General features: G+C 47.2%; 2 protein-coding genes across 3 annotated transcripts in view; both read left to right on the forward strand.

Annotated features, from left to right (window-relative positions):
• The window catches only part of Tmem273 (transmembrane protein 273), a 32,076-nt gene extending 23,841 nt beyond the window's left edge, over window positions 1-8,235 (forward strand). Inside the window, exons 5-6 of one of the 2 annotated variants that reach the window (XR_383209.4) lie at window positions 7,113-7,230; window positions 7,371-8,235. Coding sequence is in view for 1 of the 2 variants with exons in the window: in NM_001163616.1 (NP_001157088.1) it covers window positions 7,113-7,137 (25 nt within the window). In the remaining variant the exon portion in view is untranslated. Of the gene's footprint in view, window positions 1-7,112 lie in introns of both variants that reach the window. The other variant, NM_001163616.1, reaches the window with a different exon arrangement.
• Window positions 8,236-24,227: 15,992 nt separating this feature from the next.
• Fam170b (family with sequence similarity 170, member B) lies at window positions 24,228-27,055 on the forward strand. Its single transcript, NM_001164485.1, has 2 exons — window positions 24,228-24,450; window positions 25,585-27,055. The coding sequence occupies exons 1-2, from the start codon at window positions 24,342-24,344 to the stop codon at window positions 26,610-26,612; spliced, it is 1,137 nt and encodes a 378-aa protein (NP_001157957.1). The 5' UTR covers window positions 24,228-24,341; the 3' UTR covers window positions 26,613-27,055.
• Window positions 27,056-27,408: the final 353 nt, after the last annotated feature.

Raw genomic sequence — 27,408 nt, forward strand, 5'->3', positions numbered from 1 at the left:
CTCCCTGGGGTTCGAGGAACTTTGAATAAGAGAATGATTCTGAACCATGTCTGGAAACTCTCTGTACAGCACCAAGGAAACTGGGAGGGAGCGGGGCAGTGGGTTCGTCACGGTCATCCTCAGGGGGCCAGGGAAAGGGCCTGTGCAGATGGAATCCCCTCTGGATGCCCCTTCAGTGCTCAGACTCTCCTGGAACAAACTCTGAATCACAGCCAAGAGGATGCAGAAAGAACCTAAAAATGGGAAGGTTCTGGCTTCTTTGAGGCACTGGAGCTAGAGGAGGCAAGAGCTGTCCAACAATGAACCCTTAAAAGCAACAGCCAAGGTAGTGGAGGAAGGGGAGGGAGCTACCACAGCAGAAGGAGGTGGTCAAGTTTCCCAGACTAACACTAGATGAAGTTGGGGAGCCCAAGCAACTTAAAGTCCCAGGAAGCCACTGACCACAGGAGCCAAGGCCCACACACAGCCCAGCCTCATCTACTGGTCTGCACTAGGCTTTATTACCAGCATGCCCCTCTGTCCCCAGGCTTGCCCTCAGCATCCTCCCTAACAGGAAGGAAATCTGGCATTGCCCTGGTGGCAGCTGTGGCTCTTCTGCTTGCCAGGGTAGGAATGCTGGCACTAGCTAGAGAGCTTGCTTGGACAACATTCCTTTAGGACTATGGGAAGTTATCCAGGGATGATCCTTTGGCTACATTAAAAGCAAAACTGTGGTCTTTTGCCCAATTAAAGTTGAGAAGACTGAGAGAGAGAGAGAGAGAGAGAGAGAGAGAGAGAGAGAGAGAGAGAGAGAGAGAGAGAGAGAGAGAGAATCCAGTTCTTTCACAGCCTTCCCTTTGACCATGGTCAATCAGTTAGTCAATGCAGTCCATTTAATAAAAACAAAATCCCAAACACCACTCTGTCAGCAGACTGCATTGTGGTAGATTGTCTTGTTCTCATTCTGCTTTGTGGGAGTCCGAGAGTGGGAAAGCCCATGTGTTGGGAGCAGACATTGAGAGGCAGAATCTCGAGGTCCTGTTTGAACTTGCCCTTCCCTGGTTTACCCGCGTGCTATAGCAAGATCCAACTGACTGTGATGGCCACTCTAGGTCTGGAATCATGTCTCATCTTCTCTCTTGTCCTCTTTCTGTTTGAGAAAAAAAATCTTGAAATCCACAGAAAAATTGAAAAGTTGCAAACAAAATATGCCCGTTCCCTGTACTTCTTTTATTTCCTTTTACCCCCCCTCCTCCCCCAAGAATTGTTCATTTTAAACTACCTGTGGTGGTTTGAATATGCTTGGCCCAGGGAGTGGCACTATTAGGTGTGGCCTTGTTAGAGTAGGTGTGGCCTTGTTGAAGGAAGTATGTCACTGTGGGAGTGGGCAATGAGACCTTCCTCCTAACCACATGGGAGTCTTCTCCTAGCTGCCTTCTAAACAAGAGGTAGAACTCTCAGCTCTTCCAGCACCACGCCTGCCTGGGTGCTGCCATGCTTCCTGCCATGATGATAATGGACTGAATCTCAGCCCCAATTAAATGTATCTTTTATAAGAGTTCACAGCAATGAAAGCCCTGACTAAGACACTACCCAAGCTGAAAATTGTCCAACGTTCCATTTTCTTTTCCTTTTTTCTCTCATTCTTTTATTTGGAGGGGGTCAAGAATAGCAAGGAGAGAGGCAACCTTGCCTGTGTTGCCCAGGCACCGTCCTGCATCATGAGGTGCACACCTAACTCCTGCCAATCTTCCTGTTGGTGATTCTTCTTATGATAGCTTGGCCAGGGAAGCCAGCGCTTGCTCCTTGCACAGTAGAGAGCCCAGTGTTCTTTGTTGAAAGTAAATACTCTGAAAACCGATGCTTTGTGACTCTAGCTTGGTCCTCAACAATTCCCCACCCATTGATTTCTCATCTATTTCTAATCCATCTCTGGGTCAGCTGTTGCCATTGGTGGTTACAAAAATATTTTGCGTCCAATTCTGATACCTCTTCTGCATCTCACACTGGTTATACTTTTCTTTGTGTGTGTGTGGGGGGGGTTGCTTTTCTATTTTCTCCCTTTTAGTTTTTGACTGATTATTGTTATCCAGATTTCAATCTATCAATATCAACATTCTTTGTTGCTCAAAGTGTCTCAAGTTGAGTCAGTGTAAGGTATTTCTTGATGACAAGTGGCCCTGTGACAATACCTGCTGTCCTGTGGCACCTCTTACACTAAACACATGTACACACTTGCAAACACACAGACATATGCACACACATATATATGCATATATACATACACATACAAACATACAGACACACATACACATGCAAAATGTACAGACATGCATAAATACCCACAGAGAATGCACAGACACACATAGACACAGACATGTACACAGATACACATACATGCACACATGCATGCATGCACACAGACACACATTGACACAGGCACACAAACACACACATATATGTAAAGAAACACATAGACTCAGACACACACACACAGACATAGGCATACACAGACACACATGCATGCACCCACGCATGCATTCATGCACACACATAGACATACACAGACCCAGATACACAGACAAACAGACACACACACAGAGATAGACACATACACAGACAGACAGAAACACACACAATATTTTAGGTTCCCTTTGTACTGCTCTCATCCAGAGTCACCCCTTGACCTTTTCCTTAGATTTCCTTCTGTTTTTATGGGGATGACATTTAGAAATCCAGATTTGCGTAGCATGCGCCATACTCATGGTCACCAGCATATTGTTTTTTCTAGGTTCTTTCAGTGTATGTAGGTAAACAGCAAAGCCAACCAGCTAAGGTCCCCAAAGCTTCCCCATCTGCGTTTCTTGCTGACTTCCTCTGAAGGGGAGACCCTGGCTCTCTCCCATGGCAGTATTTCCCCTTTTTGCTCGATTCCAATCACTGCACACGATGTGAATCACAGCAGTGCTCTGACACAGCCTGCCCAGCAAGCAGGAAGGCGTCTCTGCAGCACCTTTTGTCTGTAGAGTTTCCCTTTTCATGTCTATATAGCCAGAGTAATGTGCTCAATTTAAACAATAATTTTCTCTGTGTGGTTAATACTACCAATTTGATAATAATTCTTAAGTCTCAGGGACTAGGCTAGTTTAGTATTTTATTTAAAACCCTTAATTTTATTTTTGAACATGTAAAACAGGAGCAAAGGCCAAGGACTACCTAAACATAAATGCAGAGAATTCTTTCTCTCCATACTGTTGAGATCTTTCTGCCTTGAGGTCATCATCTTAGTGGGTCCTGGTTGATTGAACCCCTGCCCTTGACCCTTTCACAAAGACATATTGAATTTTAAACACACACACACACACACACAAGTATATATTTATATACACACACATACATGCATACCTTAACAGACATATTGTGTGATATTTTAAGGTTTTTTAAAAATCCTGACCTGATTCACTGGCATTCATTCTGGTGTGGGATAATAGCTACAGATATAACTTGGTGTGTTACACAAATAGTATCCTCATTAAAAAAAAAAATCCAAACATTGGTTAAGTATAGTAGGTCATACCTATAATTCCAGAGCTGTAGGATTGCTACTTTAGAGACCAGTTTGAACTGGACAGCGAGTCCCTGTCTCAGAAACAACTGGTTGGTGCTGGAGAGCTGGCCCAGCACTTAAGGGCTTGCTGCCCCTCCAGAGGACCTGGGTTCAGTTCCCAGCGCCCATGTCCAGTGGTTCATAAGCACCTGTAGTTTGAGCTCCAAGGTGATCTGATGCACCTTTCTGACTTCCAAGTCACAAGCATGTACATGCGTATGTGCACATATGCACATCCTCTCGAAATAAATAAAGAAACAAGTCTTAAAGGAGTGCAAACCAGAGGGACACATGGCGGTATTAGACCCACCCTCATTTCTAGCCTAGTTTGCTCTCAGTCCCCACGCTTGCTTGGCTGTTTCTGGACTCAGCTACTGGTGGTGAGCAATGAGCAGATGCCACAGTGTGACCGGTGTGGTGGGTTCCAGGTATGCTTTGCATTCTGGCAGGCTGATTCCTCCCACCTTCAGCTTTCCCACACTGTACTCCCTCCTCAGGGAAACATTTGCTAACGTTAGTTCTGCAGCCTTGGGCAAGACTTTTCAGTCATCTGCAGAAGTTTGCCATGAAAATAAATGCCTTGGTATTTCATTGGGAGATATATTATTTTTATACGTTGATTAACTTCATTGTGACATTAGTCAGAAATCCATGGGGGGTTATAGTCTATTTTATTTTTGATTAATGAATGCATTAATCACGTATATTAGTGGGTTTGTATGCTGTCTCCGTTCATGCGTCCACCAGACACAATTCAAATGTTGTATGGATTTATCCCCCTCTCGTAATCAGAAATCCATGTTTGGGTTAACTTTTTTCTTAATGTCCACCTGTGTTCGAGAACATAAGTTTTCTGTGTCTAGCTCACTTCACTTAACACGATGCCCTCTGGCTCTACCCATGTTCCACATGTCATCAGCTTCCTTTGTGCTTTATGGCTGTATTCCTTGTGAATATATACCATGGTTTTATTATAAAGACACTCAATGTGTCTGTTCACATGTGTTTCATGAAAGTGTGTGGGTTTTATTCTAAGGTATTCATCTTTCTTGGTAAGTTCAATCTTAAGTATTTTGAACATCTTGCATGTTTAAGGTCTTTCCCATTGCTTCTCTGACCTGGCCTTTGAGTATGTATTACTCTGGTGGCACTCATGGATTCTTGCATCATTTGACTCCATTTCTCTTTGGTCTTTTTGTATTTTCACGACACCCTCTGGTCTGCCAAGTGCACTCCTTCTTTCCCAACTCTTACAGCACTACTTGCTCGCTCTTCTCTGGTGCATCTTAAACTGCCAGTGTTAAGTGATCGGAGACACGAGCACTCCATGCCCCGTGCCTGACCTTGATGGGAAATGCATTCGGTATCCACTGTACAAGAAGCCTGTTTTAGAGTGGGCTGTCAGAAAAGGACTTTACCCAACGTGTTTAGTGTGCCACTTCCTCATCAGTGAGACATTTCTGACAAAATCCAGGACCCATTCCCATATCCAAACGCCTTGAGGCTTTTCCTGGCTCACCAGATGCAAAAGCACATATTCACTTTATTTATCTATTTGTTTATCCTTCTCTTTTTGGTCTTCCTGTGATTTCTGGAGACAATATGGCAAAAAATTTTAGCTCAACGGTCACTCTAATTGTATGGTGTCCAAATTTTCTTGTTCTCTCTCTTCCTGCCCATGGCTGAGCAGCCTAATGCTGATATTCAGCGACACAGCTTATGTTGTCCCCGCCTCTGCCCAGCTTTCCTCTCACTGCAGGTTGTGTCGGGCTCCCAGCAGGCTATTGGCATCCACATTCACAGAGTTCTGACTCCTCTGAGAGGATGACCTTGTCCAGGAGGCACCTCCATAGCTCAGGGACGCCACAGCAAGGATGCTATCCTGCTTGAGTCATCTGTATCTTCACTGCTGAGCATGCTCAGGCACCAAAAGTCCTCTCCACAGCCCTGAATGGGCTGGTTAAACTCAACAGAAGTAGTGAGCTGTGTGCTCACCCTCTGCCTGTCTAGACCAGACCCTGCAAACTCCATGTTCTTTTGGACCATTCTCCTTTTCAGAGGGACGCGCTAGCATTTGACAGTGTTGGAAGCATTCTCTTCTTCACCTGCCTCTACCTCTTTCACCAGATCTTTTTTGATATTTATATTAGTGGATATTAGCTTTACAAAACAATGGGTTTCTTCCTGACATTCAGGGGGTGCATAGAGTGTACTTTGATCAGGTCACCCCCAACCTAGTTTGCTTTCTGTTGCTATGATATATAATCATGACTAGCTTGGGGAGAAAAGGGTTTGTTTCATCTTACAACTTCCAGTCCTTCTACAGAGGGAAGTCAGGGCAGTAACTTGAAGCGGGAGCCTGGAGATGGGACCTGAAGCAGAGGCCACAGAGGAAGACTTCTGACTGGCTTGCCTTCCAGGCTCACCCCACAAACCAGAGCCTATGGGATATATGTATTTTCTTACCTGAGGTTCCCTACCCTTGGATGAGCCCTGTTTATTGAGTCTCTTGTCAAGTTGACAGGAGACTAAGTGGCGCATTCCTGTTGCTCTCTTTCATGTGCCACCACACCATTCTTGTTTCCGGCTTGCCCACTATCATTGTCTGTTCTGCCGCTAAGCTCTGAAAGCTCAAGGACCACATGTGTCATGAGCTCCCAGGCACAGGCTAGGCAAAGATATGGCATCTGTTTTATGAACCTTTACTTGCCTTGTGCCATGCATGCTCTGCTCTGCAGTCTCCCTGCTATGGCTTCTCTTACACAAGAGACATCAGACACCATGAGATCGTTGCTGAACAGAGTCAATGAATAGCATTTGCAGTTAGGGAGCAGTCAGTGCAAGCATAAACGAGGCATTCGATTGTCGCTATAGATGATGCTTATGGAAAACAGTAGTGTTGGTGTGAATCCTGTCTCCTTCATAGAGATGTTGGTGATCTCCATGAAGATGTCCTGTAGCCAGGAGCTTTGTGCCCTAACCAGGTGTTTTTGTTAGGGTTTGGTTTGGCGACTTCATCTTTTCTTTCGTTTTCCTCCTTTTTTGTTTTTATTTTATTATTATTATTTTTTAATCATGGCTAGCGCCCTCCCTCCTGTCTGAGCTGATATAGACGCTAACAACTTGTGGTTTACAGCTGAGGGCGCATTTCCACTACATTCCCATAAGCCTCCTTACCTCCTTCCTCTTAGCATCTGCCCAGATCTGGACATGTTCTTTATATATGGACAGTGATACTTTGCCCAAATATTCTGGTTAACCTCAAGGAATGAGTCTCTGACACTACTGTATTAGAATGGGTGAAGCCTTGGGTTTGGCAAGTAGAAAAAAACAGCCTTGTGGCTGGTTATCTGGCTTCAGCACTGGCTGTAGGCATCTCTCTGTGTCAATCGAGGAGATGCCCTCTGGTGCTGACATCTGCTGGTGAGCTCCTCTCAAGTGCTCACTGTGCTACCAACACACAAAGCAAACAGTAAGAATGCGATTGCTCTAACTGTGAGTCTTCCACATTTCTGTCCCTTTCTAGAGATGCCCGGGAGATTGAGCTGTGAGCTGCGAGCTACATCAGAAGAGGCTTTAGGTACTTTGAGTCTGAACATCCAAGGCCAATGATGGATCATTACTTGAACTCAATATAAGAGCAGGTACTAAACGGACTACAATCGGCAGCCCCTGTGTCCCAAGGGAAGCGGTCGCTCCTGTTCTGGGAGAGTATCTGCGAGGGGAAGTGCTCGAATGGACAGCAGGGCAAAAGGAAACCCTGAATCTGTATTTCTCAACCTAGGTGCCCATGTAGGAGCTGGGCAGGCTTCTACAACAACATTGTGTCCACGTCAATGAAACCTCACCCCAGCATGGCTCATAGTCCAAGCCAAGACAGCTTCCTCCTCAGCACTGTGGGGCTGTTAGCATTCAGGCTTAGTTTTGTAGAACTCATGGCCTTGCAGTCTGAGCTGTCGGGAGATCCCCACTTTAAAGACAAACCGTGCAAGTATCCAGGGGAGCATCGAATTGATGAGTCAGTGTGCAATGCTTATCCACAGAAGAGTGACCTTCTGAGGGAACAGAGGACAGCCTAGGGGTAAGTGAGGAGAAGGACACTGACACCCCTGGGCAGGAGGAGATCCAGAGCATGCTGGCACAGTGCCTCACAGAGAGCGACAGGAATGCAGGCTCACATTGATTGCCACACACAACTTGGTGCTGATGGTTGCCTCGTGTCTGCATGAAGGATTCGGGAAACTTATACCCTGCTAGTCTCGTTATCAGGCTCTGGGAATGTTCCCTTGCAATTGAATCATTCCTGTCTTGGCAAACTCTGCTTTCCCAGTCTGCATGAAGGCAGGTGGTTGTGTGGTCTGGGTTTCCTCAGACAGGTTACCTTTATCCTGCTGTGGTGAAAGAGGAACTATTTTTCAAAACGAAGTGCCGCATTAAAATAACGTCTGGAGTCCCAGGGTGCCTTGTCCGCCTTGATAATGGTGCTACTCATTAGCAGTTTCTGTTAGCTGATCACCTGGAGCAGTTACATGGTACTCATAAGCAATCGTCCGTGTGTGAGATAGAATAAATCATCGTGTACTGGAGCTGGTAATTGATTTGTTTCTTTTAGCGCTGTTTTAATTAAAACATCTGGTTTGTGAACGGCAGGATCTCTCGTGAGCGAAGGTGGATGGCTATGGATTCTCAGTTCTTGTTTTACATTTTGTACGCACAATGCGGGGTCTTTCCTACCACTGCACCTCGAGACGTGTTTCCCAGACACGAGTTCGGTTTTCCTCCTCGTCCCCACATAAGCAGAGCCTTGTGATACTTAATGAAGAGGAAACTGAGGAAGGCATCACCCCCACGCTTACAACGTTGGATGAGCACTGTGCAGCAGGCTTTACTTAAGGCAAATGAAGATGGCTATGAGGTCACTGGGTGATGCGGTCTTATGGTACACTGTCATAGTGCGTTCTGTTCTTGGCTGAGCAGCGTCCCCACCTCAGGTGCTGGGGGTGGGGGCTGATGTCATGGATGGGGAACCACTGGCCATGAGACCTCCTGGCTTACTCCCAAAACCAAGTTCAATGGAAGTCCTTCTAGCTTTAATGGAAAACTCCCAGGCCCTTCTTGCTAGCAGCTCCCTCCCAGAGATGGAGCTCTAGAGGACCCCTCCCCACTTCTTCAGAGCAGCTTCCAGAGCGGAAACTCCAGAGGACAGTAGCTCTTGGAGATACTGGGGGCAACCTCAATGAACAGTGACAGTGTTGGAGGCTGGGTCTTGGGGGTAGGGGGGTGACTGTCTCACCCTATCATTTGAGAACATTGTAGCAAAGACCAGGCATGAAGTAAACTGCACTTTCCTGGCTTAGGAGACCATGGAATCCCCAAGTACATATGTCCCCCTCCAGTAGCTCCCCACAGGGTGGAGAACACCATAAAGGGCATGGAGAAGGGACTCAGTCTAGCTGTGGTGTGGAAACTGTAGGCCTCAGTACCTGAAGGAAGAGGAGGGAAGGCGACGGGATTCTCAGTAAATTAAAAATTATCCAAGGATGTGTCTACTTAGAGAAAATAAACACACACACACACACACACACACACACACACAAACACACACCTTCTACCATGTATTAAAAGTACATGCAGGCAATTCTAGGAAATGTGGTCAGGTTTATAGGTGATGCTGTAGTTTCCCTTTGCATCATCAAAGGCTGAAACCAGACACATGTAGACAAATTAGGCAGGTGGAGGTGGAAGTGTCAGCCTGGTTTCCAAATGAGCTAGGATCCCGCTATATCCTTGTCCCAGTTCAAGCAGGAGGGGAGTGCAGTTGTGGCTGAGCTAAGGCAGCAATGATATGAGAATGGATAGGTTGGGGCATAATAGAAAAGAAGGAGACTTAGCCCACTCCCAAGGTCAGCCAAGCCCACAGACTTAGGCTCGACCCACATAGCTAGGAAGGGTCTATAGCTGAGTCCTCTGTTTTAAAACTGGTGCTTGGGAGCCAGGAAGGGCTGGCTACATTTAGACAAACTGAACCTCACATTCCCCGCAGGGGTGGCCAGAGTTGCTGTGGAGGCTGTGCCTGAGAATTAGGGTTACAAACACATGTGTGGATGTTTATTCTGGAATGTGTTCAGAGTTCCCTGGGAGATCTGGTGAGATAGGGGGAGGGGAGCAGCAGACTGGAGGAGATGAAGGAGACAGGAGGGACAGCAGAGACAGGATGCTGAGCAGAGCCATGACATGAACACAGAAAAGTGGCCAGTGACAGCAAGCCTGAATGGGGAAGGGATATGGGGAGGGGGCTTGGGCTGCTCAGAGCACAGCCTGAGAACTGATTTTTTTCCTCCTGGGTCATTTGTCACAACTCAGAGTTGTCATACTAATTAATCAACCTTCAAAAGTAGGCCTTTGCATAAGCATATTGCTATCAGATGACATCTAAGTGGCACATCTCCAGGCCATGAAAGCAGAGAACAAGATTGTCCCTGAGTCCATATAAGCCCAGCCTTGCTGGTCAGTGTATTTAAGTCCAAGTGCTCATAGTCCTGAGTGTCAGACAACACTGTGCATGTGTGCATGCATGTGTGTGTGTGTGTGTGTGAGAGAGAGAGAGAGAGAGAGAGAGAGAGAGAGAGAGAGAGAGAGAAAGTGGTGTGGGAGTGTATATGTGAGGGAGTGTGTGTGAGTGTGTATAAGTGTGTGTGAGATGTGTGTGTATGTGTGTGTGAAAGAGTAAGTGGTATGTGAGAGAAAGTGGTGTGTGTGTATGTGAGAGAGAATGATGTGTGAGTGTGTATAGATGTGTGTCTGTGTGTGTGTGTGTGTTTTCTATTTGTGGTCCCTTACCTGTGGAGTACAGGATAGTGTGGTATGTGGGCTCTGTCATCAAATGCTGCTTTGCAAGCAAGACAAATTAACTGGCTTTTCTCACTTTCCTCATTTGTACAATGGGCTGAGATTTACGCTCCTCTGTCGTATCTTTGGGTTAATCAAATAAAATTGTGCATATAAATCTATTAACCTACTAGAACCCAGGTCGCTCTGGGTGAACATGAGCTATTACTTACTACTGATTTTGATCAGCGTCTACTGACTTCCAACATTCAAAGAAAGTGAGACAAAGGAAATGTTAGTCTTTTAAAGGCTTTAGATTTGCCCATCTATTGGGAAGGCTGTTAGCATCCCCACAGGATGTCCTCCCATTTGATTGTATCCTACAATGGTATGGTGCACAAGCCACAAAGAATGAGCGGATTACATACATTGCCACAAACCAAAGCCCCACACAATGTGTTTCCTTGGCTTTCACATGATGCTCTCATCCTGACCCAGGATCCATTCAGGATCCTGTATGGCGTTTAGTCATTGAATCTCTTCAGGGTCCCCTCCTCTTGGCTGCAGATGCATCTCAGAACTTGTTTGATGATGTAGACAGTTTTGAGGACTAGTAAAGAATTTTGTGTCTTATTCCTCAACTAGAATTTATTACATTCGTATTGCATTGCATTCGTATTCATTCCTTCTGTGTGAGCCTCTCTCTTTCCCCCCCTCTCTCTGTATGTGTGTATGTGTTGTGTATGTGTGTGCAGACATACCATAGTGCATCTGTGTAGACCAAAGGGCAATTTCTACCATGTGGGTGAGTTCTGGGGATTGAGACTCAGGTCATCCAGCTTAGCAGTAGGTATCTTTACTTGCTGAGATATTTTGTCTTTCCCATGGCCCTGATATAAACTTCTTTAAAGCTAAGTTGGAAGCAAAATCGAGTAGAATCATGCAAAATCTGACTTTTCATTGATCTTTATTATTCTGAAATATATAAAATTTCCCAGAAAGTTAACAACCCCCATTTATATTTGAACTGGATAGATTCAATAAAACCGAAAGCTTTTATTATTTAAATAAAGCCACATGATCTGGGAGGAGACCTCAATGCTAAAAAACCTGGTTAGCACACATGAAGTCTTGGATTAAATTCCCAGCACCCCAAATAATATGAACCCATGATAAAGTAAGACATGAGCACAGCATGGCCAAGGGGTTGCTCTCCTTAGCAGTGAAGGCCAATGTGGACTTTAGGGAACAGCAGAGATCAAGAGGAGCTCAGAACCTCAGCTGAATAAGGGAATGTTGTCCTCTCACCAAGAAAAGACCAGCTTTTGTCGCTCTGTCTATGGATAATGGAGGCTCTAGAGTCATCTGGGAAGGTGGATCAGAGCTGCCCTCACTTTTCACCATAAAATGAGTCTCACTGGGGAGCATCTACAGTGCAATTCTTTACAGGTGGCTTCTGCTTTTCCTGAATTGTGTAGGGATTGGTTCTGATGCTAAGGTCCTGTTCCCCAATTGGTTCTTGATCCATCAATAAAGACACAGTGCCCAATGACTGAGGATGGGACGGGACACTTAGAGTTGCGAGGGAGGATGCAAGCAGAATCAGGAGAGCTGGAAAGAAGCCAGGAGTTAGCTACAGGAGATCAAGTCAACCAGCCATGTGGGTTTTCGGTTTTAAGTGGCCAAAGGCTACTCTACCTGATTATGCCTAAGGTGACAGGAGAGGTTTAGCAATGCCCAGGCATTGAGTTAACAAAGGCATTTTACGATTAACTGGCATGTGTGTCTGTATTTTTCATCCACAGATGCAATACTCTCTGGGTGGGGCTGGTAGCCAGAGCTCCAGAGTAAGGGTTGGGTAGCAAAGGCTACACTCAACAGTATTGTGTTTAAATCACGAGGTGGCAGCAAGCTGTGAGTTTATCATGGAGGTCCAACAATAGGAAAGGAATGAGACCAGAGCTTCGAGCTTCTTGATGGGTGTTTACAGCCACCTGTTCTGCAACTGCGGCCAGCAAGTTCCTGCCAAGGGGACTTGTTCCATGGAATCCCCCAGGATGCCCTCCTCTGCATGGAATAACATGCTTCTCTTACCTCCATCATACTTTGGATTCTAACCCTGGGGATGACTGGAATGAACAAGTTACCCATCTTTATGTATCCCTTTGCCAGTGCTCACAATATAGTCTGTACAAAGAGCAGTAAAACCACCTTTAAAAGGCACCAAAGGGCCACTCGGTATCCAGGGTCTTATGTCCTCCAGCTTACACTGCACACACAGGTGGGTCTTGACGTCCTGCCATCACAGGTCTTAGAATTTGGGGGACAAATCCAGAAAGGAAGCCAACTAAAGGATGGAGTGAGTCTGCTTTAAAATTCTCCTTCAGTCCTTGGCTGATGCACAGCCTCAGCATATATATGAAATACCCAGGACTCAGAGCAGAGAGCTCAGAGACTGCCCTACAGCTGAGAGGAGAACATGAGTTCAAGTCCTGCTGAATTAGAGGGGTTTAGTGTTAGAGGCAATTTCATGTGTAAATCAAAGTACCTAGATATACGGTTTAGTTACTTTGGATAATCCCGTGGATTTGTTAGTGAGTACATTTTTCTTTTAAGTTGTGATCTTTTTATAGAGCAGATTCCCTCCTAGTGTGTGGGGGCCTCATCTAGAAAGCTGATGGCTGGCATACAGCAAAAGAATGTCCTGTCTTGAGCAAGAAGAAATTCCATAGTAGACGGCCATGCTCTTCACTTTAGCTCCTCTGCTCTTCTGTTGGCCAGGCCACCCTGTGGATTTAGTACTTGCTTACCCCTAAATTTTGTTCAAGCTCACCTCTCTTTCTATGCACCCACCCTGGTGTTTCTGTTCCTTTGAGTCCTGACACATTTTACAAGCACGGGTGGCTTCCTATTCAAAACAGGAACTGCATGGAAACAAAATGGAAATAGAACAACAAGCCTAAGGCCAGAATCATGGCAATTTCCCAATGATTTATCTCGCCAGGCCCATGGCAAGGATGACAGACAGGGTGACTCTACAGAGTTTGATGTCATCGAAGAATTATTGCCTACTAGAGTCACGCACACATCGTGCCGTACGCAGAACACTGGTGAAAAGACCCAGGAAGAATTTTTTTATTTTTATTATTTTTTTTGTTTGTTTGTTTTTGTTTTTTGAGACAGGGTTTCTCTGTTTAGCCCAGGCTGGCCTCGAACTCAGAAATCCTCCTGCCTCTGCCTCCCAAGTGCACTTGATTTAAAAAGAAGTTCCAAACAGTTACCACAGGGGAATGGAAGGTCAAATGAAGAAGCCATTGCTTTCCTCTTCTTGGCTGAGTCTGCACCCTCCTGTCCCCTCTTTCCAGAACAATATGCCCGTGGTACCCTTCCCACGTGCCATCAGGTGTTGTCTGGCTTTCAGCCATCCACCATCTTTAATTGATTTACCAGTGCCTCTCCTTAGTGATGGGGAGCCTGGGTTCCTTGGCAACCATCATTAACACAGAGGGAGCCTCCTCTCTCGCCTCTGAGTTTAGGGCTCAGGTTTGACTCCAAGGACAGCAGAAGTTCATCCTTTGCTCTCTTTTCTCAAGAGCAGCTAACTTGATGATGCCTTTCGTCCTGTTGAGATCAGCAAGCACAAGGACGGCTGATATCCACTCAGGAATCTCTGGGTTCAGAGTCTGGGCACTGAATGGGGGAAGGCTCTGATCTTCCTGGTGGACATAGATCTGCACCAGCCCAACCCTTAAAGTATCCAAGTTATGCAGAGCTCTGTAAACACTTCATGCTCCTGAGTGGTGGAGAGCTAGCTGAGTTTGTACTGAGTTTGTGAAATGGAAAGTAGTAAAGTCCTAGCTGGGGTGCTAACCGCTTCCCCAGATGGGGGCAGGTATGAGACATGACCGCACATGTTAGAGAGGAAATAATGTCTACAGAGGAAGTTTCCCAATGTTAAATTCTTAGTGTCCCTTCAAAACACAAACGGATGCCAGGCAAAGGAGCACCATGCAGCCTCAGACATCCCATTTGAAATGAATGTGTGTTAATAACTGAAAGCAGGGAAGAGAGGTGGGGGTGGGGAGGGCAAGGGAAAGAAAGGCATAACAATCTCAGGGTGACACAGGAGATAGCAGACTTGGGGCACCTAAGAAGGCTGTCACATCTTCAGAGGCCTCTGGAGCTAAAAGGAACCCCTGCAGTCCTCTCGATCTGTGTGAGGACCTGTGTCTGAATTGCCTCTGACAGCAGCGAGTGGGGTCATGGAAGAGCACGTGGGGCCCAGGCTTCTGGGAAAACAGGCGAGCACTTCAGCTGTTGTCCAGAAATTCAGAGTTACTCATCTACCAGCGGGAAACATCAGCTCATTAAGAGTAATTTACAACACTGTCTAGCACAGTTATAGATAAATGCCAGGACATGGCTCTAGCATTTTAGGATGGAAACAGATTTCTCCACTTGTGCGAGGCTATGATCCAATAAAACACAGTGTGAATGGAAATGCCGTGAAGTCACAGGTGTGCTTAGTGCACCTAACATGACACACACCAGCTTAGTAACCCGTGGAGATTCAGAGGCGTGTACTCCCCTTGGCTGCTCAGCTTCAGAGACCCAGGCCAGGGGTTGCTTTTCACCATTGTGAAGTCACAGCAGTGTAAATCTAAACACCCAGGCTGGGCTGACAGTAGTGCCCAGTGTCCGGCTTCAGCACAGCCCTTTTGGAGACTCCATTGGTCAGGAGTGGGTGGGAGAGTGCCCTTGGGGGCAGGTGTCTGGGGGAGGAAAGGCAGGTGCTGGAAAGCCCCTGGCAGCAAGACAGTTTGCTGCGGTGCTCACAGGGACCTTTAGTGATGACGCCTGCTCCACGACTTAGCAGCTATAGGAGCTTGGAAAACAAGACACTGAGGGTCAGGGAGCGGGCAGGCAAGTGCATGTCCCCAGGGACTTACATATGTGTGCAAGGCCACATGCCCTATTTTCCTTTCTGTTGCTATGATAAAACACTTTTAGAAAGGGCAATCTAGGGAAGAAAAGGATTCTTTTAGCTCACACTCCCAGGTTATAATCCATCACTGCAGGAAGTCAATGCAAGATCTTGAAGCAGCTAGTCAAACTCCCAGCCAGAGAAAAGAGAACCGAACGCACGGTTGTGCCTCCTGCTACTCAGCCCACCATCTCCACTTTCACAGTCCAGGACCCAAACTCAGGGAGTGGTGCCACCCACATCCGATTCAGCAAGGGCCCACTGGGCATAGACGTGTGCTGCAGCTTTGCTGCCTTGTTGGGGTGAGGCTGAGGAGACGTCTAGGTGGGCTGTCCGTCCAGCAGCCAGATGAACCAACCCCCAAGGGTCTGAGCTCATCACACCCAACCTCTGAGGAGGTGAGCTCTGCAGTCTACACAGCTGGAGAGGCTGCTCCGGCCTCCAGAGCCTACTTGGCCACGCCCACCCTGGGCGTGGCTCTTCCTGCAGCCCAGCTGGCTTCCATCAGGCTTTTTCCCAGCCCCCAGCGGCATGTACTGTCTTCATTTGTCCTTGTTTATGTTTTCTGGTAAAGGCATGCCATCGCTTTCCCATAAGGCCTTATACTTTGCCTGTTCGGTTTTAACCCTTTGTAGTTGGGGCAGGTCTCCTCAGCCCAGCTCCATTAGCCGCACCTGTGAGCAGGGACACTGTCCTTGATCCCAGCGGGGCTGGGAGGTTCCTGTAGGAGGGGCTGGTGCAGAGCCTCAGGTAGACCAGGATCTCAAAAGAAGCTTTGCATGTCTTACTTATGAGCGGTACTTACTAATGAGTATCTTCCCTCCAATCTCATTAGCATTTAAATAAGGCAGAAGTAACTTATTGTTTATTTTCTTATGTAAACAAACATTTACAACACAGAACCATGGTTTAGGCTGAGGCATCTACACCAAGCAGAAAACAGAAACAACCAAAAGGAAATGCAGCTACTGATGAGAGTTCGGTCACCATCAGGGTCCCCAGCCTGAAGCTAAATTGTTCCCTGACCTGCCAAGACCAAGTCAGCCAAAATCCCAGCATTGCTGAGGTGGGGGATGCAAATGGAGTGCCATCCCCAGCTCAGGGACTAGCAGCAATCCCTGCTTGCTGGGAGAGGGAGAGTTGGTTTTCTTCAGGGACACAGCCACAGAGAGACACCCCATGCTCCAGTAGATGGTCCCACACCCATGCATACACTGGCAGCATTAAGTGGACTAGGTTGGGAAAGCAAGCAAGCAAGGCAGGAAGCAAGCACATGAAGTAGTTAGGGGGAAATATGGTGGGAGGCATAGTAGGAGAATTGCAGAATATGAGGTGGGTTTCACCAAAATACACCATATCAAAACACCATATGCATGTATGGAGTTCTCAAAGCATAACAAAAAGGAGTAAGTTCTTAAAAAGTGAGGCCCATGGGCAGCTGTTTCTCCTCCTGCCTCTTTACCATGTTAAGATGCGCTTATAACATCCTTACCAAATGGTAGCACTGTGAGGCTCAGATTCCAGGTATCAGACTCGTGAGTCAAATAAGCCTCTTTTGCTTATAAAGCGTCCTGCTTCAGGCATTTTGTTGTAGCAACACGAAAGGACTGAGTGCTATCTTTTCCCATGTGAACTAAGCTGAATTTCCACCGCCTCAGCAAGGGTTTAATGGTACCAGTTGGTGCAAGTGACTCAGGTAGGTTGGTGGGAGGAGCTGATCTGGTCGCTGCTGCTCATCCCTGTTGCTGTTGAGATGTGAGATCTCAGCAGCCTCAGTAGATGGGTCAGGTATAAACAGAGGCAAAGCTGGGGAAGCAGTGTCTTACAGTGAAGGGATTAAAAACGGCCACATTCTTGTGTTATGTGAACAAAGAATGTGCCAGGGTGATCAGACAAGTTGAGGGTCCAGCAGAAATATTGCTCTTGGAGTTGTTATCTATTGCTTCTCGTCATTTTTTTAAAAATAAATGACTTAGTAGACCCACATGGAAAAACTCAGTCACTCAGCAATGCAGCAGCAAGAGTTGGGCCTCAGCAAAGCAAGCGCAAGAAGAAGGCACAGAGGTTAGGTCTTGTCCTTCGGGTTTTGTAACAGGCTGCTCCTTGAACAGTTTGTCTTTAGATTTTGACCTTCACCTTTGAGCCCCTGAACAAACAGCCTAGGCTTTCTATGTCTAGGATAAGGGAGGGGCTGAGGCCTCAGGCACAAGAAGTCCAGCCAAAAGCCTGCCTCCCTCCTGGTCATTTAATGAGGCTGCTGTGTGCAGAAAAGTCTCCCTCTAACAGCTGGACTCCAGGAGCTGGCACCGGGAGGCTGACCACACCCTCTGTGTTCTTAGAGAGTCACACAGGAAGCTCTAGGATAGAACTGTGTCTTCCCTCTCAGCCAGGCCCCCAACTCCCAGGCTGCAACTGCTAAATTAACCGGAATGATCCCGTACTTGGACTTGACAGCCCCGAAGGCTGGCTTGGTTAACTTCCTTCCACGACCTCTCATGCACGGTGCTGTGCCCTTGGCTCACACCCATGGCAAATGGGTGGCTTTGCAGGAAAATGACCCAAAGGTATAAGTGCCCTAGCACCTCCAGCCATCAGAATCATGAGCCAAATCCTCGGCTTCAATAGTGCTTTCAAAGACCTGTGTGAAGACCAACCTATTCTCACACCATCTTCAGAGAGATGATGCAGATGCTTCATGGATGAGAGAGGGGGGGTCCCAGAACTCTATTCCATCTCCCAGCATAAAATCCCAAACCCCAGAAATGAAGCAGGGTGGAATGGGGCCTGACGAGATCAGCTCCCTCAGGTGTTAGCTCTGCTTGCTTTTTGAGGAGGGGACCCAGAAGATGTCACTGTTGGGGAGGTGTTTTTCCTTCCAGTGGGAAGAAAGGACCCTTCATCACCACTACACCTCTACACTGTGGTTTGGCCACAGAAGTCCCCCAAACACAGCCTGAGCACAGGCTGGCCATGCCAGGCTAGGCTAGGCTATTTCTGCCTCTGGCTGTGTGGGATGGGTGATCTGACACTCCCGTAGCCTATTTCATAGCACAAGCCTCACTGGAATTAGAAGCCAAGGCAAGGCAAGTGTGGCGTCTCTGCTTCCTGCACGGCTGTGGCTGCTTTGTTTCCTGTTTCCTTCTCTGTGGAAAAGAATGGAGGCAGGGAGGGGCAAAGTTTGGAAGAAAGGAGGCTTGGAAAATACTGCAGGCTTTCTGGACAAGGCTTATGGCTCATATGTGATGTGTGCAGAGCGTGTTGGCCAAGAGACGGCCAGAGCTCCAAGAAAATGCTGTGCTGGGCCTTTTGGGGTTTTGCACACCACCCCTGCTGGCTGCCTCAGAGAAGCAAGGAGGTTCCTGGCAACACCAAAGAACCAGCTGGAAAACGGTGGAGCTGAGGGGGTGGGGGAGAGGGATGGGCTGCAGAGGGCTGAGCAAAGCCCTTTTGGGTGTTCTCTGCTCAGTTTCTGCATGGAGTAAGTGGAAGGCCCTTCCCAAGGACAGAAACAGTCCAGAGGCCCTGTGAGGGCAAAGGGCAATCACATGCTAGTTGTAGGGTTTAAACAACACAGGAAGCAACCTCCCGCTCCACATTCTGACCACCTAGCAGAGCAGTCTTGCCTTTCATGCGCAGGGGATAGAAACCCCTCTGTAGTCCTTCCCATTGTGCCTCAACCTCCCTGTGAATAAGGAGTGTGAACAGTGCTGGGACCAGGGAGGATCTCAAAGGTCAAAGGTCCTATGGAGACTCTGGGAAGAGAGAGAATCTGACTAGGAAGTCTGAAAACCATTCTTTTGACTAGAAATTGGGCAGCTGAAGGCAAAGGCAGACATCTATCATGTCATCCAGTTGGTGGTTTGCTAGCTGAGGTTAATGGCGCTGACGTTGGTAAACAAAAAACTCACACAGCTGGGGTGGCAGAAGTTCTTTCAGCCTGTCCTGGAAAACCATGTGATCACTTGATTCTGAAATTGCCTAATAGGGCTAGGGATGCCCACTGTGAACCATCTCATTCAGACATTATCAAACACTACAGGAAAGATGAACATCCACTGAATCTGTGTAGCTGGGCAACAGACAGATTGTCCTCTAATGTGCGGCACAACAAATATGCCCTCTCTCTGAGGGTGGAGAATTCAGGCAGAGCACTACCTGGACCACTCCACAGCTGGGCACCAAGGTCTTCTGAAGACACCTTGACTCTTGAAGCTAGTGGATGACAGAGATCCACAGAGGCTGGTGCCTGGGGTATGTCTATCTGGCCTTCCCATGTGGTCTGAATGCTCTTGAATCATGGCGGATAACTGGAACGGAGACTGGTGAGGGTGGAGAGAATCCAGTCACCTTTGCTAGCCTAGCACTGGCAGCTGGGAAGCACCTGTCCTCCACACTGGACTTTGAGACAATTACAGAATCTGCCCTGGCCCAGGATGCAGGACCCTGTCACACTATGCAAGAAGAGCATGGGAGGGGACATGAAACTGATGTGACTTCTGTGGTACTTGGAATGAAAACATTTCCTGTAGTCTCATGTATTCCAACACTTGGCCCCAGTTGGTAGGGCTCTTCTGGGGAGATGATGGAACCTTTGGGTGCTGTTTTAGGGTTTCTAGTGCTCTGATAAACACCATGACCATAAGTAGCTTGGGGAGGAGCGTTCATTTTGCTTACACTTCCACATCACAGTCCATCATAAAGGCACATTAGGGCAAGAACTCAGGGCCTGGACCTAGAGGTAGGAATTGAAGTAGGGACCATGGAGAAACACTGCCTATTAGCTTGCTCCTTGTCATGGTTTGTATATGTTTGGCCCAGAGAGTGGTACTATTTGGAGGTGTGGCCTTGTTGGAGTAGATGTGTCACTGTGGGCATGGGCTTAAGAAACTCCTCTTAGCTTCCTGGAAGTCAGACTTCCACTAGCAGCCTTTAGATGAAGATGTAAAACTCTCAGCTCTTCCTGCACCATGGCTGCCTAGATGCTGCTACGCTTCTGCTTGATGACAATGGACTGAACCTCTGAACCTGTAAGCCATCCCCAAATAAATGTTTCCCTGTATAAGACTTGCATTGGTCATGGTGTCTGTTCAAAGCAGTAAAACCCTAACCAAGACACTCCTCATGGTTTAATTATCCTGCTTTGTTATACAACTCAGGACCATGTCCAGGGATAATACTGCCCTCTGTGGGATGGTCCCTGCCACATCTCTAGTCTGTCATCAATCAAGACAACACCCCACAGACTTGCTTACAGGCCCATCTTATGGAGGAATTTTCTCACTTGTGGTTTTCTTTTTTCCTCACCAAGTTGATAGAAACCTATCCAACAAAGAGGTGGAGCCTCATTGGAGGAAGAGAGTAGGCCTGAGACACTTACAGCATTGGTCTATTTGCTGTTCTCCATCTTTGTTTCCCAGTGTGCATGAAAATGTGATCAGCCAGCTATACCTGTTGTCACATCTCCAGCTTCTATGGACTCTGACACTCTGGAATGATACACCAGAACCTGTTCTTTCTTCTCATGCTTTTGGTCATGCTGTTTTATCATAGCAACAGAAAAGTCAGCTAGTGCACCATCTGAGGGAAAGTCAGTCTCCCATGATTCAACTTAATTATTCGTTTCTGAGGAGGGCTGCTCATGCCTGGGTATGCTGTTCTCAAATTCTCTTTGGGCCTTTATAGATGTTTGATGCAGGATCTATTTGGGACTTTTATGGAGAGGGGCACACAAATAGTTTCTATACTGGTGAGGTCATCACCACATTTGATTGTTAGTGCATGCAGTGCTCACTATTGAATGGTGTTATATAGTTTGGTTGCATTGCATTTTCTTTGACCATTTCTTTCTTTTGGTGACTATCTGACTGTTTCCTGTTTTTTCTACCACTAGTCACAGCTGCAATCAGTGTTTCTCCGTGTGTGCCATTTTATATAATGCTGGCGTGTTTCCTTCCCAGGACAGAGATGATGGTGACATGTGCAGTATGGAGCATGCCCACTGACATCCATGGAGTGCTGGATGGCTACATAAGTTTCTCTGTTAAGAGGGCTGTGTGGAAGTCATTCGCTAGTCTTCACCAGCACTTGCTATCATCAGTCTTTCTCACTTTTGCCTCATTTATAAGTGGAGACTGTGATGCAGCAAACAAGTGAGCTTTTCAGGTGCAGTTCCCTTATGATGGCTACAAGGAATGGCTTCTCAGACATCTCTCAGCTATCTAATTCTGGAGGGAAATGCATATTAATTTCCTTTACTTCTTTGTTTCATTTCACTAAGACAGAGAAATGCAAGTACAAATGAAAACTTTGGGTTTTTTGTTTGTTTGTTTGTTTTCTTTTTCATGTTTTGTTGTTTTGTTTTTGAGACTGGATCTCACAGTGTATGCCAGGATAGTCTTCAATTCAAGATTTGACCAATCTCTCTCCAGGGTGGAGACTCTAGGTAGTACCACCTCGCACTGTGAATGGTAAGTGAGATTTGATAACACACTGACACAACAAAGACCCGGAAAGGAGCCATCCAGATGGCTCGGTGGATAAAGGGTCCTTCGGCTCGGTGGATAAAGGCAACTGGTACCAAGTCTGACAAGCTGCATCTAATCCCCAGGCCCCACCAGGTAGAAGGAGAGAGCTGGTTTCTCTAAGTTATCCTCCGACTTCCACACACATCATGCCACACGTGTGCCCCTTTCCATGCTCCCCACTTGCAATAAACAAAGAAAACATAATACAAATTTAAAGTGAAAAGACTCTTAGTGCTTGCATGGAAGGATACCATTTAGTAAAGCCACCCTAAAATTGCATAGAAGTTATTTTATTGCCACATTTATTGTTAAAATATAACCTAGAGCTATAAGAAAATATTCTAGTTGTCTCACGTGAGGTGGGATCAGCGTTCATCTTTTTATACTACTGAATACAACTGTTCAAGGTCATTTACTGGCTGAGTATTCTTTTCCCCAAGACTATTGTCATTTTCTCTATCCACATTTTGTGCTGGTATCCTTGGTTTTTTATTTTATTTTATTTTATTTTATTTTATTTTATTTTATTTTATTTACAAGGTATGCCTTTGTATGTATCTGGAAAGAAAGGTCACACAGTTTCTTCTTCCAGCTGTGAACAATGGTTCTCTATTGCTGCAGGTATGACTTCCCAAGGCTCAGTAGAACTCCCTGGTAAAGGTCTTTGTGTAGTGGTTTTACCTTCTGGGTGGAGTATTGCCAGATAGATGTTTGCCTGGATGATGTTAGGGTTGTTTTGGGAACATTGGGGTTCTGATAAATCCATCACTTTTTAGAACTGTTGAGAATATAGAATTCAAGGGACTAAAGCTGGTGAGACAGAGCAACAGTCAGCTTGATGCAGGAAGTGTGTGAAAAAAACCTATGAAAATGTATGCAAATGATAGGAAGTGCTACAGGAGAAAGAGGAGGATAGCCAGACTGGTGCTAGGCTGAGTTTATAAGTTGAGAAGGAGGTGGTTCTCAAAGTCCTTATGTGAGAGGGTCTAGCAATGTCTGGGAGCTACAGGGCTTTGGGGTATAGAGAGCAGGCAGCCACAGGAGGAAGGTTATGGCCTTGTCAGCCAAATGTAGTCACTGTTAATTCACTGATTTGGCAAGGACTTCTATAGCATTTGTTAACATGTTGAATAATGCTTAAGTATGGGCCATGTAATGAGAAAGATGAAGGACATCTCGACTATTCTTTTAGAGATTGCATTTGAAGAGAGACTGGATCTGTCTGGTGTGGTATCCATCCCACCACTCAGGACACAAAGTTGGGAGGTTGGGTACTTTGAGACCAGCGTGGGCTGGTGCAAGGTTGACCTCAGCTACACGAGGAAATACTGCCTCCAAAAACAAACAGGGAAGATAATTGTGTGTGAATATGTATGGCTGATGCGGTTAAGGGAAAACAAAGAACCTGGGACCCAGAACAAACAGGAAGAACAAGGTCAAGACCCCTGAGCCTAGGGAGAGGAGGCGTCCACTGTGTGGACAGCCAAGAGGAGGTGATACTACAGAAGCTGGGCAAAGCATGCCGAAAGGGAAGTCTGCTTCCTTTCTGTGGGAGTGGCAGAGAGTTCTGGGGAGCCTAAGCAGGCTGGGTGGGCACCTCAGAGACAAGCATTCTGACAAAACTCTTTCTATGGTGTGAAGTTAGGCTGTGTTGATGTTCGGTGCTGGCTGTTTATTTGTGAGCCTATCCATGGCTCAGTTCATATGATATGAGATCGTGTGCGTGTATGTGTATGTGTGTGTACGGCTGAGTGTTATGTACTTCATATGCTTGTGTGTCAGCCAGTGTGAATGCTGTGAACATATACTAATGTACTATGTCTATGTGTCTATGTATGTTTTAACATGTGTATCTAAGTGATTGTGTATGTGAACATTCACACTTGTGTAAGTGCCTGTGTGTTTGCCTGAAATTTTTTCATTTTATGTTTATAGCTGTTTTGCCTGCATTTATCTCTGCTCTTTATGAGGGCAGTGCCTGCAGAGGCCAGAAGAAGTCATCCAATTCCCTGAAACTGGAATTTCAGGTGGTGCCATATGGGTGATGGGAATCGAATCTGTGAACTCTGCGAGAATAGTCAGGGCTATTAACCTCTGAGCCATCTCTCCAATCCCTGCATTTAAGTCTTTATGCCTGCACACATACTTGAAAGCATGCGTCTGGGGTTTGTGTTTGTGTTCCTGAGAAGAAACTGGGGAGAAAAGGTCACAGAGGGAAATAACCTCATACTTTCCTGGTAACCTGGCAGGGACGTTTAGTCTTGCCAAGGGTCACAGAACAGACCCGTGTCACTGATGACATCACAGAATAAAGCCAGGCTCCTAGAGACCATGTGGCCACTCAGGTTGGGGCTGGCTGGAGGGCTTCAGCACAGCCAACCCCAGCTCTCAACGAGATTCTGGGTGCCGGTTTGAAGTCATGAAACACCATCTCATTGAGCATAGGGGAGAACAGACACCTGGGACCGCCGTGGGCATGGCCAGCCCAGACGCCGCAGAGGAGAGCACAGGAGTGTGCTGGCCAGGTGGTCAGTAGATGGGGAAGGGGATGTTGTTATCAAAGGGGTGTGTTGATCACACAAAGCAGATGAGAAAAGTGGTCTTTAGGGGAAGCTGGTACTTCTTATGTTGTTGTGCATCTATGGGGCTATTTCAGGGGCTATGTGGACAATAATGAAACCTTTATGTATTGATTTTGATGTGTGTTTGAAGAAAAAAATAATGTTAATCGTGTAAGACCTGTAGCAACATAAACATTCCTTTATAGTCCATGGGTACATGCTAATCTAGAAAGCCAACTCATTGAATCCCAGGGTGTATCTGCAGGCAGCGCTTTAGGAGGAGATCTGCCTCTGGAGCCAAGTGGCTCCGTCTGGTGTGCAGATCCTCTGCCACCGTCTCCTGGGTGGGATGAAAATCAGGAGAGCGAAATCTCTAAGGCTTGTTGTGAATCTTAAAGGAATGACGGCATAGTACACTCTTACATGGTGACAGGGACACAATTGGATGAGAGGCCACCCGAGACAGAGATAAGTCACAGACAGAGGCAGCGAAGCCGGGGCTTCACTACTCCACATCCCTGTTCCATTCTTGGTTTCCACGTGGGTTTTATTGAACTGATGTCTGCACAGCATGTGATGCGTATAGTGGAAGGAACTGTGACACTGTTCGTGTGACAACCACAGCCAAAGCAGACAATTATCACGACCCCCAAGAGTTCCCTAAGGCTCCTCTATGTCCTGCTCACCCCTCCAGCTCTTAGTGACTATTCTGTCCCTACCAATTTGCTTTCTCTAGAATGTCTTCTAAGTGAGATCATGGGATGGCTTCTTTCAGGTAGCAGGTACATTACTTCTTGTGTCTGTTTTGCACACATTTCCTGGCTTGTTTATTTTAATTCAAGAATACAATTACATTCTGTGGTCGTATCTTAATTTACTTTCCAGTTTACCAGGTGCTGGCTTTTCACACCTCATTTGATAACCTTGACACGTTCTTTTATCCTTATCTCCCTGTGAGATCGTTTTATGGTCATCACTGGTGAGTAACAAGCACCTTCCCTAAGCCGCCAAAATCTGTATGATTTTGTTTCTGATTTCTCAGGGAAGTTACGCATGGAGCCTTTCTGAGCACACTGATGAAACTGTCCTTCCACTTCTCAGGGGCCATGAGGAGGAATGAGTCATCTCCGCGGCCAGGGCCTGCCTTCCTCCCTGACGATGACATCTACTTGGCAGCCCGGGCACAGGGGGTGCTGGGTTGGAGCAGCTCTCCATCATCCCAGTCGTCCTCCGAGTATCAGTCCTACTCTCAGTACCAGTCCTGGGACTCCAGCAAATCTGAGGAGCAGCAGGAGACTCCACCTGAGAGCGTGTGCGCCCTGTATACCCACGTGCAGACTGTGCGCGGCGTGGCAGTGGCTTGGGAGACTGATGATGGCTTTGAGCCAGTCACCAGGAAGCCCCTTATCCGGGAGGCTGAGTTCATCAAGCGTCAGCGGCGGAAAGGCTCCTCCTTTGAGATGGCCTCCAACACAGACCTGCGCTGGGAGCTGGAAGACTGCAAGCACTACTGCCCGCAGACTGAGGACCCTGTGGACTGCTGCATGCAGGAGCTACGAGCACCACCAGACTGGCTGGTCACCACCAACCATGGCTTGCGCTGTGTGGCCTGCTGCAGAGTCTTCCCTACGCTGGAGGCTCTGCTGGACCACGCCCAGCATGGCATCCAAGATGGCTTCAGCTGCCAAATATTCTTCGAGGAGATGCTGGAAAGGAAGCGGACCCGGGATCAAAAGCAGGACCAACAGCCTGTAGAAGAGGAGCAGAGCCTTTCGGACAGTAGTGAATGTACCAGGCTCCTAACCAAGGTGCTTCCCTGGCAGCAGCAGCCGCAGCAGCAGCCGCAGGAGCAACAGAAGCAGCAGCAGCAGCAACAGCAGAAGCAGCGGCAGCAGGAGCAGCAGCAACATCAACAGCAGCAGCAGCAGCCGCAGCCACTGAAGCAGCAGCAGCAGCAGCAGCAGCAGCAGCCATTGCAGCCGCAGCCACTGAAGCAGCAGCCGTTGCAGCCGTTGCAGCCGCAGCCGCAGCCACAGCCACAGAAGCAGCAGCAAAGGCAGCAGCAGAGGCAGCAGCAGCCACCGCGACAGCAGCAGAAACAACAGCCACTGCAGCAACAGGGAAAGTAGAGATCGGAGGTGAGCTGCCCACCCTCCCTCCAGCATTTTGAATTGCTGCTCCTTTTCCAGCCAGCCGAACCAGAGCCACCAGAGCAGGGGGAGAGGACCAGGGTGATGGGGAGAAGAGCCATCCATGTGGCTGTGGAGCAGCAAAGGTGGGAGGAATGGGAACCTTTCCCCAAGGCGGAGTCCATTTCAAAACCGGAATCCAAAGAAGAGGGCTTCAAGAGTTCTTGATGGTGGATGCAAGATGGGAAACAAGCAAGCATGTGGCCACAGGGATTTCTATTTTTTGCGGAAGGATCAGCAGTAGTCCACACTTGCTATCCAAGTACATGTGACTCACAGGCAAGCCAACTGCAAATGAAGCTTCAGCCCTATTTTTTTCATTGTTAGGAATCTGTCATATGCCCTAATTCTATGTTGTTGGGATTAAACTTGAATAAGCCAAAGTGGTACCCAGTGTCTTGGGTGAACCACGCTACCAGGTTGGGTATGTAAGTGGGTGGCTGTGTAGGTGACTAACGGACAGATGTGGAGAGCGGCTTGACAGAAGATGGTGCTGGGGAAGTCCTTCTTACCTCTCAGTTCAAACACATTTCAAATGTTATCATCAATTCGGACTACACCTTCTTCCTAACCAGTACAGGGGGCCAAGGGGAGCAAACAAAAACATCAGCCAGGGCCACTGGCTTAGGAATGTGGCTGGTGGAGCCCATGTAAGCTGAGTATTTCTGGAGTCCAGTCACTTCACACTCTTCCAGAAGCTGGACTTCTTGTGTAAGCATAATGAGACATCTTGGGA

The sequence above is a fragment of the Mus musculus genome, chromosome 14 (genome assembly GCF_000001635.26).
Source record: "Mus musculus strain C57BL/6J chromosome 14, GRCm38.p6 C57BL/6J".
In the NCBI taxonomy this organism is placed as follows: Eukaryota; Metazoa; Chordata; class Mammalia; order Rodentia; family Muridae; genus Mus; species Mus musculus.